The following is a 13684-nucleotide window of genomic DNA, read 5'->3' as shown; positions in this document are numbered from 1 at the left end:
CTAATCTGAGAAAGATGCCATTAACCCTTTGGGAACTGAGCAAATTGGCTTGATCTCTTTTAAAAACACAGTATGAAGGCATTGAGCAACAAAAGAAGAAGTGACCCCCCAAAAAATAGCAAGAAATTATTAAACTGAGATAATTAAAAACAAGACAATTAGTTAAAAAAAAAGCAAGTAAGAAAGAAAGTTAAAAATAAACAAACAAAAAAATGACCTGGAAAGAGTGCTTACAAAATTATAATAATTCTGTAACATAACTTTAAAATGTAATAACAATAATTATGAATATAGTTTTTTCCCCAGTTTTTTAAAAGTATTAAATAATTTAATAATAATTCCATATTTTTACATATTTTTTGCAATTTATGTGACATGTCTTACGAAGTTGCTCATTGCCTTTTTCCCCATGAAGAAATAACACCAAAAAAAAAAAAAGAAATCACACCGATTTCCTCAGGCTTCAAAGGTTTAAATACTTACGAAAGGTGTCTGAAAGCAGCACAAGAAAAGTGACGTTGCTCCAGGTTTCAGATGGTTAATTTTTACATCTCAGGCTGTCACAAGTATGAGCCTCTTGTCTGTGTGTAGATGCACACTTACTTCTGCACTGTGATACAGTTGGCAGGTGTTATTCAGTAAAGAGAAAATAGTTTCTCATGAAACGGCTCTCAACAAGGTCTGTGGATTATCTAGAGATCCCGGGTCATGTTTTATGGAAAGAGACATTGCTATTGAGTTTTTCAAATGTATTTTCGGCGCTTTGAGCACCACAAGCTGAGTGCCATCTAGTTCCCATTATATCGGAGAGAAGGCAGACATCTGTACGGCCGATATCTCCAACACTCTGCAACTCACACCAAAACAATCCAGACTGATGAACAGCACTGTAGAGGAAATATATTTGTTTTTGATTTGGGGGTGAACTGTCCCTTTAACTGTACCAACAGAGGAGAGCAATCCTCCAAACAAATGTGACATAAAGGTCAGGAACCCACAGGTTTACACAGTGGCCTATCAGCTGAAAATGCAATAAAAAGAACATAAATAACATCATATATAGAAACAAGAAATGAAAATATGAAGCACACAAAATGAGAATGCAACTTGAACATTCAAAAGAGCTTCATTGTCATGATCTCAACAACAGAATTGTAGTTCAGTCACCTGCCAACAAGCCATTAAGAGATCTAAAAATAACAATATAGAAGTGCCAGAATATCCAATATAAAACATGCAGGCCAATAACAACATGACAAAGTGTCTTAATGTATTTTAGGTTCTGGTTTTACAAAACAGAAAGTGATTGTCCTGCAGTCTAATTCAAAAGTGAAAGTTAAAAGAAGTCACTAAGAGATGATAAGACAATGGTAAGAAGACATAGGCCTACAGTATATTTATATATAAACATACAAAGACTGCTGCCACGCAGGTTTGTCCAGTTTTATGTGGAGCTGTGAGCGTGCAGTATAATTCCCAAACTAGGGCTGTAGTTAATGATTATTTTCTCTACTCATCTGCTCATTATTTTTTTAGCTTCTCACAATTTCTTTGTCCAAGCTGTCAGATATACACAGAGCGAAAATAAAAATGCAACACTTTTGTTTTTGCTTCAGTTTTTAATGAGTTGAAATAAAATATCTGAGACTTTTTCTATGCACACAAAAAAACCCTATCGCTCTCAGATTTTGTGCATGATTTTGTTAAAATCTGTTAGTGAGCAGTTAGTCAGCATGATTATAATCCATCCACCTTACAGCTGATGCAACAGTTGGTTTGCACAAACAAACTCCTTCTGCACAAACTGTCAGAAACTATCTGAGGGACGCTTGTGTCAGCGGCTGGTCTTAAATGAACTTGAAAATGAAGTAGACAGATGTGGAGGTCCTGGGCTGACTCACTGGCTCCCTGTCCTGACAGAAAAACAGGAAATATAATAACATTACTCCAGCTCTAATATATTAACACAGGTTACTTGTCGCTCAGAGAATTGATCTCAAAATCTCGCTGCTTGTGTATAAATCACTCTGTGGCTGTACACCCAAAAATCTCTCAGACATGCTTGTGACATGAAACATTTAGGACCCTGAGGACATCTGGGGCCGTCCCAAGAGTCAGAACAAAACATGGTGAAGCAGTATTTTGTTATCATGCAGCACAAACCTGGAATAACCTCCCAGATGATGTCAGGCCCTGACTCTGACTCTGCCTGCTCCACCCTGTGTGCCTGCTAAATTATTTTTAAACTCTGTTTTAAGTCATTTTAAATAATCGTTTTATCTTTGCACCTCTTGTCTGCACTTTTGCTTTTTAATTGTGATTTAATACTCAAGATCAACATGCCAACCTAACCCTGTCTGCATCTACAAGATCACAGTCCAAAATGTATGTACCAACACTGTTACATCTCCACACATAGTAGTGCTCATGGTAATTTTTTTCAGTCAAATAATTTAGTAATTAATTTTATCCTTTATATCTTTTTCTTTACTGTTTTACTGTAAATGTGTATCCTTTATTATGCTCTGTAAAGCACTTTGAAGTTCCTGGTGTATGAAATGTGCAATACAAATAAAGCTGCATTGCCTTGCTTTGCTGAGATCATTTGGATACACTGCTAAATTCTTGGAGACATATTATGGTAGTGAAATGAACTTTTAATTCACGGGAAAAACATCTGGTGGACATTCCTGCAGTCAGCGAGACAACGACACGCTCCCTCAAAACTTGGGACTGTTGCAATGTGTTTCGTGATCAGACTGCTCATTTTAGACGGGCCTTTATTGTGACCATGCCCAGGAACACCTGTGTAGTAATGATGCTGTTTAATCAGCTTGATATGCCACACCTGTCAGGTGGATGGGTTATCTTGGAGAGGCGCTGATTAATGCAGATTTACAAATTTGTGATCAGAATTTCAAAAACAGTCTTTTGTGTGCATAGAAAAAGAATCAGATCTTTTATTTTAACTCATGGAAAATGTGAGCCAAAGTGTTGTGTTTTTATTTTTGTAAAGTGTACAGAGCTTGTTTTGTTCGACCAAATGTCCAAACCTCAAATCTGTTCACTTTACTGTCCATCAAATATTCACATTTGAAGAGCTGGTGGACTTTTTTGTGAAGAAATGACTGAAATTATTAATCTGTTATTCAAATTGTTGCTGATGAATTCTCTTTTGCTCAGCTAATCAGTTAATTGGCTGATCATTTAACCTCTGGCCCCGTGTCCCTCTGTCTGCAGGCTCGCCCAGCAGTACGTCTACCCCCAGGCGTTTCTCCAGCCCAGCCTGGTGCTGCAGTCCCAGCTCAACCCCACAGCCGCAGCCCTCGCCTCCCCTTACCTGGACTACAGCTCTGCCTACAGCCACTACGCCCCCACAGGACTGGAGCAGTACCCCTACACCCCTTCGCCGTCGCCTTCCGCTGGCTACCTCAGCTACAGCTTCTCCCCCGGCACGCCGGCGCCAGCCCTCACTGCATCCCCGACCCCTCCAGCCGCCATCCATCCTCCTCTGGCTGCACTCACCACCATGTCTGCCGCCCCGCAGGCCTTCCTCCACTACCCTCTGCACCAGCCCGACCGCATGCAGTGAGCCGCTCTGGGTGGAGCTGCAGCTGCTAAACTGATGATTTAAAGCAGCGTGACTGTTGACCTGTGACATCATCGGGAAAAGACTAACCAGGGAGAGAGTGTGATGTAATCAAAAGGGCTTTTAGAAAGCACTCTCATTCCTGTTTTTTATATATATTATTGTTGTTGTAATAGTTGATGAAAATGTTCTACTGCTACTGTCATCAGCACACGACCTGAATGTTTTTCATACATGAGGACGTCAGGGACCGGAGTGAGACGACTGGTAATCTTCTGGACGCTTCTGTCATACCGCTGACCCCTCAGCGCAGAGGCTGGAGGCAGGCCGACTGCTGGAGAGTGGACAGGTAAAGACAACAAGAAATATGTCTGCTTGACATGATGCTGCGGCTGCAGTTTCTCCAAAGGTACTGAGCTGAACGCTGGATATAAGCCAAGCTGGGAGCCAGTTCCTCTTTCAGAAACCAAGGTCCAATTACCTCCTCTTCAAGGTTACCTTTCTGTCTATGGCCTTAGAGATCTCTCTCTCTGTCTCTCTCTCTGCACCTGGTTCAGTTTGTCATTTTTATTAGCCTCTCATCTCAAATGAACAAAATGTTTATTGTGCTCCCTTTTGTTCCTTTTATCTGCCGCTGGCAAGTCATTACATGGTGATAATCAACAGTTAAACAGAATATGCAAATGTGGTGATAATGGATGAGCATGAATAAGGTAGACAACACTGGTATTTTGTTTTTGTATTGCAACTGCTAGAACATTACTGAGACTTTGTTAACACTTCAAACACAATAGTCATCACATGAAATTCCTGCAGCGGCTCATTAGGCTATTTCTGACCTGTAACTTTTGGAGCAGTGTCTGGATTTGGGGACTGTTTGGTTTTCTGATACCTAAATTACAAAGTTGTCAATACATATCAAGTCAATGTGTCTGGGTGTAGGTGATGTTGTTCCTGAATGTGTGTGAGTGTATTTGGTGTCTTCTCAGTGTATGAGTTGAGTGAGAGAGAAATAGAGCGATGCAGTATACGCCAGTGTCAGGACCGAGCTCCATTTCCAGCCCATTGTACTGCTCAGTTGTTTCTTTGTTTTCTTTTTTTCCTCCAGCTGCAGAATACAGACAGATGCTTTAGCGATGATACTGGAGTCTCACGGTGCTGTGGCGCCAACTTAGTAAAGTCATGAACCAAGCCATACGTCACATTTAAAACAAATATGCAAAATAAAATGAATATTTCTAAGTATGACATGCTATTGTTCTCTGAGTGTGGTCGAATTATAGTAACTGTGGTTAAAGATCTGGTGGGAAGACTGTAAGACTGTCTCATACAGTCACACATGAGTCATGGAGGACATTTCATTGTGTCTGTGAGATACTTCTCTGATGGACTGGTAAAAGTGTTGACGTGAAGCCGCACTGGTTATAGGACTAGTTCAACATGTTGGCTTTTTTGTTGAGTATCAAATAAGAAGATCATTCCCAGTCTCATGTCTGTATAGTAAATATAAGTCTACAGCCAGCGGCCAGTCCGCCCACTAATCACCTAAGTTGTGGTTTTACGCTGGTTACCTCCAGTCGCTGGGTAGCAGCCAAGAAAGTCTGGCACATAACCCCCTATTAAACAGTGAATTGTTGCTTTTACGCTTTGGTGTTTGTACAGATTAAACAAACAAGACATACAGAAAAATGGTAAAGCTGTGGTAGGCAGAAATCTGGAAAAGGCACAAAAACAATAAAACAGTCAACTCTGAAAATACACCCTCCTCCTGCAGCTCTCCCCTCTGTCCTAAGCCCCTCCCACCAGACAACCACAGGCATATGTTTACACTCCATACAGAAACCCAGTGTTTCCTATTTGTTCATTTACAGCTCATCTGCTATGCCTCTCTTTGTCCTGCTCACTCTCTCTGTTTATCAGACCACAAGTGAGACAAGAATTAGCTAGTCACCCCACAGTCCCTCCACCTCATTCCCCACCACTGTGGACTATATCACCGGGAGGAGATCAGGCAGCAACTCCAGAGACAGGCTGTAGTGGCTCAAATCCACCCAGTGCAAACGCCCCAGTGCCAGGTGTCACAGCGGGCTAGTAGCCAGCGGAAGAACTGGGTTTTACCTGTGTAAAGGCAGCAACAGAAAGTTTGCTGAGTGTAGTCCCCTGGAGTTTTGCACTGGGTGGATTTTGGTTGCTGCAGGCGCTGACTAGGGGTTTTGTGTTTGGTTTTATGTTTGCACAATTTAAAATACATAAAATGACAGTGATGAATGTTATAAATAACGAACACTATATAGCGCAGGATTTTATGAAGAACAGAAAACTTAACACACACACACAAAAAAAATAAGGACAACGTTAAAGTGAAAGCAAACTAATAACGCGGGGTCTGTCTGTGGAGCCTCTGCCCACTCTCCTTCCAGTGAGGTGGTCTGTAGCGGCGGGGAGTGAGGTGGAGGACACCCTGCGATTTGAAGTTCTACCCAACATAAGCTACATAAATGTAAATTTGAGGCTGCAGTCATGAGCCTCTAGCTTCGGTTAGCAGAAGGCTAAACTATTAGCGACATTTTCTCTTAATCTGTAAAATGCCTCATTGATATTGCCACGTTCTCTGGACACTCTCTTTTTGATAATTCCATCCTCCTTTTTGGGGTTGCTTTGCAGTGTAGGGAGTTGTTGCAAAACACTAGAAGAGCAACTTTCACCTTCTCTCTGAAATGACCCAATCTCCCTTCACAGGCTGGACTTTCTAAAGTCTGAAAACAGAAGTCTCATTGCCTCTCAAACCACTTGAATAACAATGTGCTAAAAGTTCATTATGGAGTTTTTAACCTAATGACGCCAAATTTAAACTGCCTACCCCAGCTTTAATTTGTGAGCTTCATTGATGCTGGTAACCAGATTCTGTTTCATCTGTACGGAGCCATGTTGCTTCCCTGTTCTCAGGCTTTATGCCAAATTAAGCTAACCAGCTTCCGCTTCATGTTTACTGTATGGTTAATATTACTGCTATCAATCTTCCCATTTAACTCTTGGCAAGAAAGCAAATAACTGTACTTCCTCAAATGTTAAACTATTCTTTAAACTAGGTCCAGCAGACAACGACTTTTTACAAAGCTTTGGTTTATGTGATTCCATGCCGGTGATGGTGGCCATTGGCACGTTTTCTGGTTGTCCATTCTCATGAACGTAATATCTTAAGAATGCCTCGAGGGACTTTATTTAAATTTGGCAAAAAAAAAGCCCACTTGGACTCAACAATGACCTGATTAGAATTTGGTGGTCAAAGGTCAAAGGTCACTGTGACTTCACCAAACATGTTTTTGTCTGTAACTCAATCCACACACTAATTATGACAAAACTACACACAGATGTCTAATAGGATGAAATGATGAAGTGGTGACATTTCACATCCAAAACGTCCAAGGTCAGTTTCACTGTGACATCATAATGGTCTACAAAAACACTTTTCTTGTCATTACTCAACACCATAACTCAGGAGCAGAAGGGGAGACATTTGGTCAGATAATGACTTGGTGACGTTAATCTCGGGTGTCCACCTTGAAACTGTGCTGATTGTATAAATCTTATGTGCTGCTGGGTTGAAGATGTGTGTGAAGCATCCATGTTTTAGGATATGATTTTGCAGCAACATCTGAAGCATTATCTTCGGTCATGGCTACATACAGTATGAGTCTGGACAGACGTGGGTGTAAACTACAACTTGACTGGTTGAATGGCATTTTTTGGGGCATCATTTACTGTACATTATGGCTTGTAATCGCCAATTTGACTGCACTGGAGACAACATCTCTTTCTCACCTGCCATGAAACTTGAAGGATAAGGCCAGTGATATTCCATATTTTTGTTGATGTCAAAAAAGCCTTCAATTCAATAGACCAAAACCTACAATGCATTATTTTATTTTGTTTTATTTTATTTTATTTTATTTCATTTCATTTCATTTCATTTCATTTCATTTTTCTTAACCAACTTCCAGTGGGTAAAGTAGGCGTCACGTACAAAAGCAATGTGCTTGTCACAGTGGCTGAAGGCTCAATTCCAGCCTGTGGTCCCTTGCTGCATGTCATCCCCTCTTTCTCCTCCCCTTCATACTAACACTGTCCTATCAATTAAAGCCAAAAAAATAATATTAAAAAACATATGTAAATATTTTCCCAAAGTTGAGTAAATATTGTATTTGTTGGAAACTATTTTCAGATGTGGATTGATTCACATTTCCCAGCAGCAGGATGGTCAGTGGTGTAGTGGTGGGTTTACGCGGGCATACGGGTACACCCACCTCTTTTCATGGCACTTTACAGTATACCCACCTATCAGACAAAAAGTCATTGGAATATATATTCACCTTGGTAACCTACCCATCGACCTAGTCGCACACTTACCTCATCAACAACCGCTACACCACTGAGGACGGTGTATGTGGGAGCTACTCAAAATAAACTACAGCGCTCAGGTTCATTTTAATGCAGGGACAAGTCACCCAGTGTGGCTCATTGATGTGTTTTATTTATAGGTCTTATGCAACATTAGAGCTCCAGAGCACAGATGAATAAGATAAGAGACAAATCATTGTTGTTTTGATGGTTTTGTAGGCTTTGTTGACCATAAGAAAAACGTAGAATATCACCAGACCTGTGCTTTAACTGTCTTTGTTTGTCAGGGCTGTAGAGGTGGAGTCATGCTGTAGTTTATCAGCTGTGATGCACAGGAACAGAAGAGGGAAGATAAATGAATGTGTTGCTTATCAGACATGAGCAAAAGTCCCCTTTGGGTGAAGCCTGTCTTTCTCAAATAACCCCTCCCTGAACTACACCTCCAAATGTACCTCAAACATAATCTATTACAGCATTATGTCTCTTAAAGCAGACACACCGCAGTGAGCAATCACCTTTCATGATTAATTTTTGCCTTCAAGTAATTTAAATTTAAATGTGAGAGTCGCCCTCTTCTGGCTGAAACGATTAAATGCAGCTGAAAATTTTCCTCCATGTTCAACTCAACAAAATGCAAACTTTAAAGAAACAAAAACGACCCAAACCTTGTATCAAGTTTTTATGTTTATTATCATTGAAATATTTATTGAAATGCTTTGTGTAGTGGGGTGAAGGGGACAGGGGCAGGTTTATAGGGTTTGTGTCTTGAGCTCGATTGGCTCCGTCTCAGGGGGCCGGCTGCCCTTCAGTGTGGCCAGGCGCTCGGACAGACCTCTCATGCGTGGGAACAGCATGAAATCGTACAGAAGGGTGCCCATTGCACCTCCTATCATAGGCCCGACCCAGTACACCTGCCGAAAGCAAACATCACTTAACACAGTGTTCTGACAGTCCTACTCAGATTGATGTGGACAGTGTGACTGCAGGTCTTACCCAGTGGTTGATGAAGTTTCTGAAGAGCACAGCAGGGGCGAAGGACCTAGCAGGGTTCATTCCAGCACCAGTGTAGTACATCTAAAACACAAGACACTTATTGTTGTGTCTTTAAAGATAATTATTTGTCATTTGATATCTGTGTTTTTGAGTGTCTCACCCCCATGAGGTGTCCAATGGTGACGGAGAAGCTGATGGATAGGGTGGCAGATCCCAGGCGTCCATTTCTCCTCTCATCAGTCACGGTGAAGATGCACACCACCAGCTGCATGGTGAGGAAAACCTCCACAGTGGTGGCCATTCCCAGACTGATGCCCGGCTGCAGCTGGAGGTTCACAGACAGACAAAAAAACATTTGCATAAGTCAAAGAAATCTCAGAGCTGCACTGAACATATACAACTGAATTTCACTTTTATTTCAGAAAAACTGTGTCACTTTAAACAAGTACACTTACAGCATTTGTTTTTGGTGTTTTATTCCCTGGTTTTGATAGATGGCCTTCAATGAACTGAACCTAAAACTCTACATTTTTTGCCATGTTTTCCATGGATGGAAAAACTTCTACCTCACCCCTCTCAACATTGCTGCACTTGTTTCCTAATCCCCTATGTTGGGGCCTTAACGTGTTCATTGCCATGTTGCCTCTCATGTTGCCAGGTGTGACCCCCTATAGCACAACAGCCCCAGCTACAGCACCCAGGCACTGGGTGGCCATGTAGAAAATGGCGCGGAAAAGAGACATCTGTGAGCCGACAAGGTAGGCAAAGGTGACGGCAGGGTTAATGTGGCCGCCGCTGATGTGGCCGATGGACTGGACGAGAGTGGCAGCTGCCAGCCCGAAGCACAGGTCCACATGGAGGACATGATAAGGCCCGGTGGTCCATAGCATGGCAGCACTAATGCCAAAAAATACAAAGAACATGGTCCCGAAGAACTCTGCGAAGACCGCCCGCCAAAAATTCATGGACCGGAACTCCCACATGGTGACTGTTCACTCGAAGATTCTTTAAAAAATAAATCATCCTCTTCAAACACCCCAAAATAGCAAAAGAGGATCTTCCTTTAGTAGTCAGCTAACTCTGGAGCTCCAGAGCACAGATGAATAAGATAAGAGACAAATAGTTGTTCTGATGGTTTCATAGGATTTGTTGACCCCAAGAAAATGCACAATATCACCAGACCTGTCTTTTAACTGCCTTTATTGGTCAGGGCTGTAGAGGTGGAGTCATGTTGTAGTCATGTTGTGATGCACAGAAACAGAAAAAGGAAGATAAATGAATGTGTTTCTTATGAAACATGAGCAATAGTCGCCCTTTAAGTGAAGCCTGTCTTACTCAAACAACCCCTCCCTGAAACACACCTCCCAATGTACCTAAAATATACTCTATTACAGCATTGTGTTTCTTAAAGCACGCTCACCTCAGTGAACTATCACCTTTAATGATTCTTTTATGATACTAATTCAAATTTCAATGTGAGTCGTCCTCTTCTGACTGAAATGATTTAATGCAGCTGACAATTTGTCCTCCATGTTCAACTCAACAAAATGCAAAATTTAAAGGAAGAAAAACGACCCAGAACTTGTATCAAGTTTTTATGTTTATTATCATTGAAATGTTTAATGAAACACCTTGTGCTCCCAGTAAGGATCAAATAATAAAAGGAGACTCAATGTAAAGCTTGCACAGCCGATCTGCAGTGAACAGACCTACTATCAAAGTCTGGGATACAACATTTCCTTTGGATTGCGCTGGTTCAGAACAAAAAAAGCAGATGGTTTATGTAAAAATGAATATCATAGCAAATACCACAGTGAGGGGAGGAGAAATGATCATGTCTTAAAAATTGATGACAAAATGAAACACACTTAATGGTACGAAACAGGAGAGCGGTAATGAAAATAAAACGAAATAAAAAGTACTGTATCTGCAATCTTGATCACATGTACACACATATACACACTCACTTGCAAACACACTCGTACGCACATGGGCAGGCGCACACACATGCACACGCTCACTCTCACACACACACTTGCACGCACACACACACATGCTGCAGAGGTATCCACACACACACAAACACAAACCCACAGATAAAATGTAGTGATTGAAAATAGTGAAACCCTGGTAAAATCTAATGGTATCATACATCCACGTCTTGTGTCTGAAGTGCAGAAAACAAAATGAACCTAAAAATTAAAAAAAAAAAAAAAAAAACTAAACTAAAATGGAGATAAATTCAGATGAATAATGAAAAGCATGCCCATCTTCACTGGTCTAACCCAACTTGAAACGACCACAAACCCAGAGTGTTGCCCTCTCTACCCTACCCAAACTCCAACCCCCACCCCTTTACTCCACCCTCACCTGCCCCATGCCCTCTTACCCTTCTCATATCATACCCACATCCCCGCCTCACCCTCATCCTGCTCTCGCCCCCTCCCCTCCCTCCAGAGCACCTCAACTTCTCTGCTCAATTTCAGCATTTCCTCTGAGTTGCAGATTAGAGCCCGTCTGAGAGGAGGAAGCAGGCAGATCGGCGGAGAGACGAGGCGGCTGCTGGTTCAAGCTCTGGTCACCATTTATCAAAAACACAATGTCCAGTTCAGAATACAGAGTGAGGACTGGGGAGTAGAGGAGTCTTGTTGTGTGTTGAGGTTGAAGGTTGTGAACCTGTTTGTGTTTTTACAGTGGAAAAAATAATCTTATCGTGTGTTAGTCTAGATGTGAGTATTTGGGTTAGTCTTGTGCGGTGTTGTGTGTGAAGGCATGTTGTGGGGGGTGGCAGTGGAGGTGGGGTTGGCGTAGCTCAGGGCCTTGTCCCTCATCCCTCGGCCCCAGTCGGAGAAGGGGGCAGAGGCAGGTTTATAGGGCTTGCGTCTTGAGCTCGATGGGCTCTCCGCGGGTGTCCTGCTGGGTCTCACTCTCGGGGGGCCGGCTGCCCTTCAGTGTGGCCAGGCGCTCGGACAGACCTCTCATGCGTGGGAACAGCATGAAATCGTACAGAAGGGCGCCCATTGCACCTCCTATCATAGGCCCGACCCAGTACACCTGCCGAAAGCAAACATCACTTAACACAGTGTTCTGACAGTCCTACTCAGATTGATGTGGACAGTGTGACTGCAGGTCTTACCCAGTGGTTGATGAAGTTCCTGAAGAGCACAGCAGGGGCGAAGGACCTAGCAGGGTTCATTCCAGCACCAGTGTAGTACATCTAAAACACAAGACACTCATCGTTGTGTGTGTTCTAAAATATTTAATTGTCATTTGATATCTGTGTTTTTGAGTGTCTCACCCCCATGAGGTGTCCAATGGTGACAGAGAAGCCGATGGATAGGGCGGCAGATCCCAGGCGTCCATTTCTCCTCTCATCAGTCACGGCGAAGATGCACACCACCAGCTGCATGGTGAGGAAAACCTCCACAGTGGTGGCCATTCCCAGACTGATGCCCGGCTGCAGCTGGAGGTTCACAGACAGACAAAAAAACATTTGCATAAGTCAAAGAAATCTCCGAGCTGCACTGAACATATACGACTGAATTTCACTTTTATTTCAGAAAAACTGTGTCACTTAATAATTATAATAATTACACATACAGCATTTGTTTTTGGTATTTTAATCCATGGTTTTGTTAGATGGCCGTCAGTGACCTGAACCTAAAGCTCTAAAAAATTTTACCACGTGTTCCATGGATGGAAAAACTTCTGCCTCACCCCTCTCAACATTGCTGCACTTGTTTCCTAAACCCCCGTGTTGCGGCCTTACCGTGTTCATTGCCATGTTGCCTCTCATGTTGCCAGGTGTGACCCCGTATAGCACAGCAGCCCCGGCTACAGCACCCAGGCACTGGGCGGCCATGTAGAAAATGGCGCGGAAAAGAGACATCTGTGAGCCGACAAGGTAGGCAAAGGTGACGGCAGGGTTAATGTGGCCGCCGCTGATGTGGCCGATGGACTGGATGAGAGTGGCAGCTGCCAGCCCGAAGCACAGGGCCACATGGAGGACATGATGAGGCCCGGTGGTCCAACGCAGGGCGGCACCCATGCCGAAAAATACAAAGAACATGGTCCCGAAGAACTCTGCGAAGACCGCCCGCCAAAAATTCATGGACCGGAACTCCCACATGGTGACTGTTCACTTGAGGCTCTCCACCAGATGAAGAAGGTTCTTTAAAAATAAATCAAGGTCTAGAAAAGGTAAACGCGTACCTTTCCGGTCCTCTTCAAACACCCAAAAATAACAAAAAAAGGATCTCCCTTTAGTAGTCAGCTAACTCAGCTGACCAAAAACACTCAGAGAGTCAGTTCAAAGACGAAACAGGATTTCAGAACGTCAACAGACGAATCCACTCAACGGATCTTTACCAAGCCGTGAACCGGGTTGGTAAAGTCAACTCAGCTGCTTGCCACCTCTGTCCACCTGTCGCAAAGACATAGGTGTGAGATAATGTGGGAGTGTGGGTGGAGATCTCAGGTGGGATGAGTTGTCAAGAGGAGGTGGGCATCAATGCTAAAGGGGTGTTTCTAAAGTAGAGACGGGGATAGACAGAGTGTCCGGTGGACCTTTTAGCCTCTCTGACGGAGGGGAGAGGGCCAGACAGGGGCTTTATAATACCCCCCCAGGGGCCCCAGGTGACGCCATAATCCCCCTGTAGGGCCAAGGGCGGGGGGCGGCAGTGCTGGACATCCTAAATCAAACAA

General features: G+C 43.0%; 2 protein-coding genes and 1 pseudogene across 3 annotated transcripts in view; 1 reads left to right on the top strand and 2 right to left on the bottom strand.

The window, feature by feature from the left end:
• The window catches only part of rbm38 (RNA binding motif protein 38), a 29280-nt gene extending 24446 nt beyond the window's left edge, over window positions 1-4834 (top strand). For both annotated transcript variants that reach the window (XM_033627988.2, XM_033627989.2), the window contains one exon: window positions 3241-4834. In XM_033627988.2, coding sequence (XP_033483879.1) covers window positions 3241-3592 — 352 coding nt within the window. In that variant the 3' untranslated portion in view covers window positions 3593-4834. The remainder of the gene's footprint in view (window positions 1-3240) is intronic.
• Window positions 4835-8578: 3744 nt separating this feature from the next.
• On the bottom strand, window positions 8579-10556 carry LOC117258064 (lens fiber major intrinsic protein-like; annotated as a pseudogene).
• A 6-nt stretch (window positions 10557-10562) lies between these two features.
• LOC117258929 (lens fiber major intrinsic protein-like) lies at window positions 10563-13574 on the bottom strand. The gene is made up of 4 exons (XM_033630173.2): window positions 12750-13574; window positions 12279-12443; window positions 12117-12197; window positions 10563-12034 (listed from the first exon to the last, which is right to left on the bottom strand). The coding sequence occupies exons 1-4, from the start codon at window positions 13107-13109 to the stop codon at window positions 11849-11851; spliced, it is 792 nt and encodes a 263-aa protein (XP_033486064.2). The 5' UTR covers window positions 13110-13574; the 3' UTR covers window positions 10563-11848.
• Window positions 13575-13684: the final 110 nt, after the last annotated feature.

Source organism: Epinephelus lanceolatus, chromosome 8, assembly GCF_041903045.1.
Source record: "Epinephelus lanceolatus isolate andai-2023 chromosome 8, ASM4190304v1, whole genome shotgun sequence".
In the NCBI taxonomy this organism is placed as follows: domain Eukaryota; kingdom Metazoa; phylum Chordata; class Actinopteri; order Perciformes; family Serranidae; genus Epinephelus; species Epinephelus lanceolatus.
This window is presented reverse-complemented; position numbering and strand designations above follow the sequence as displayed.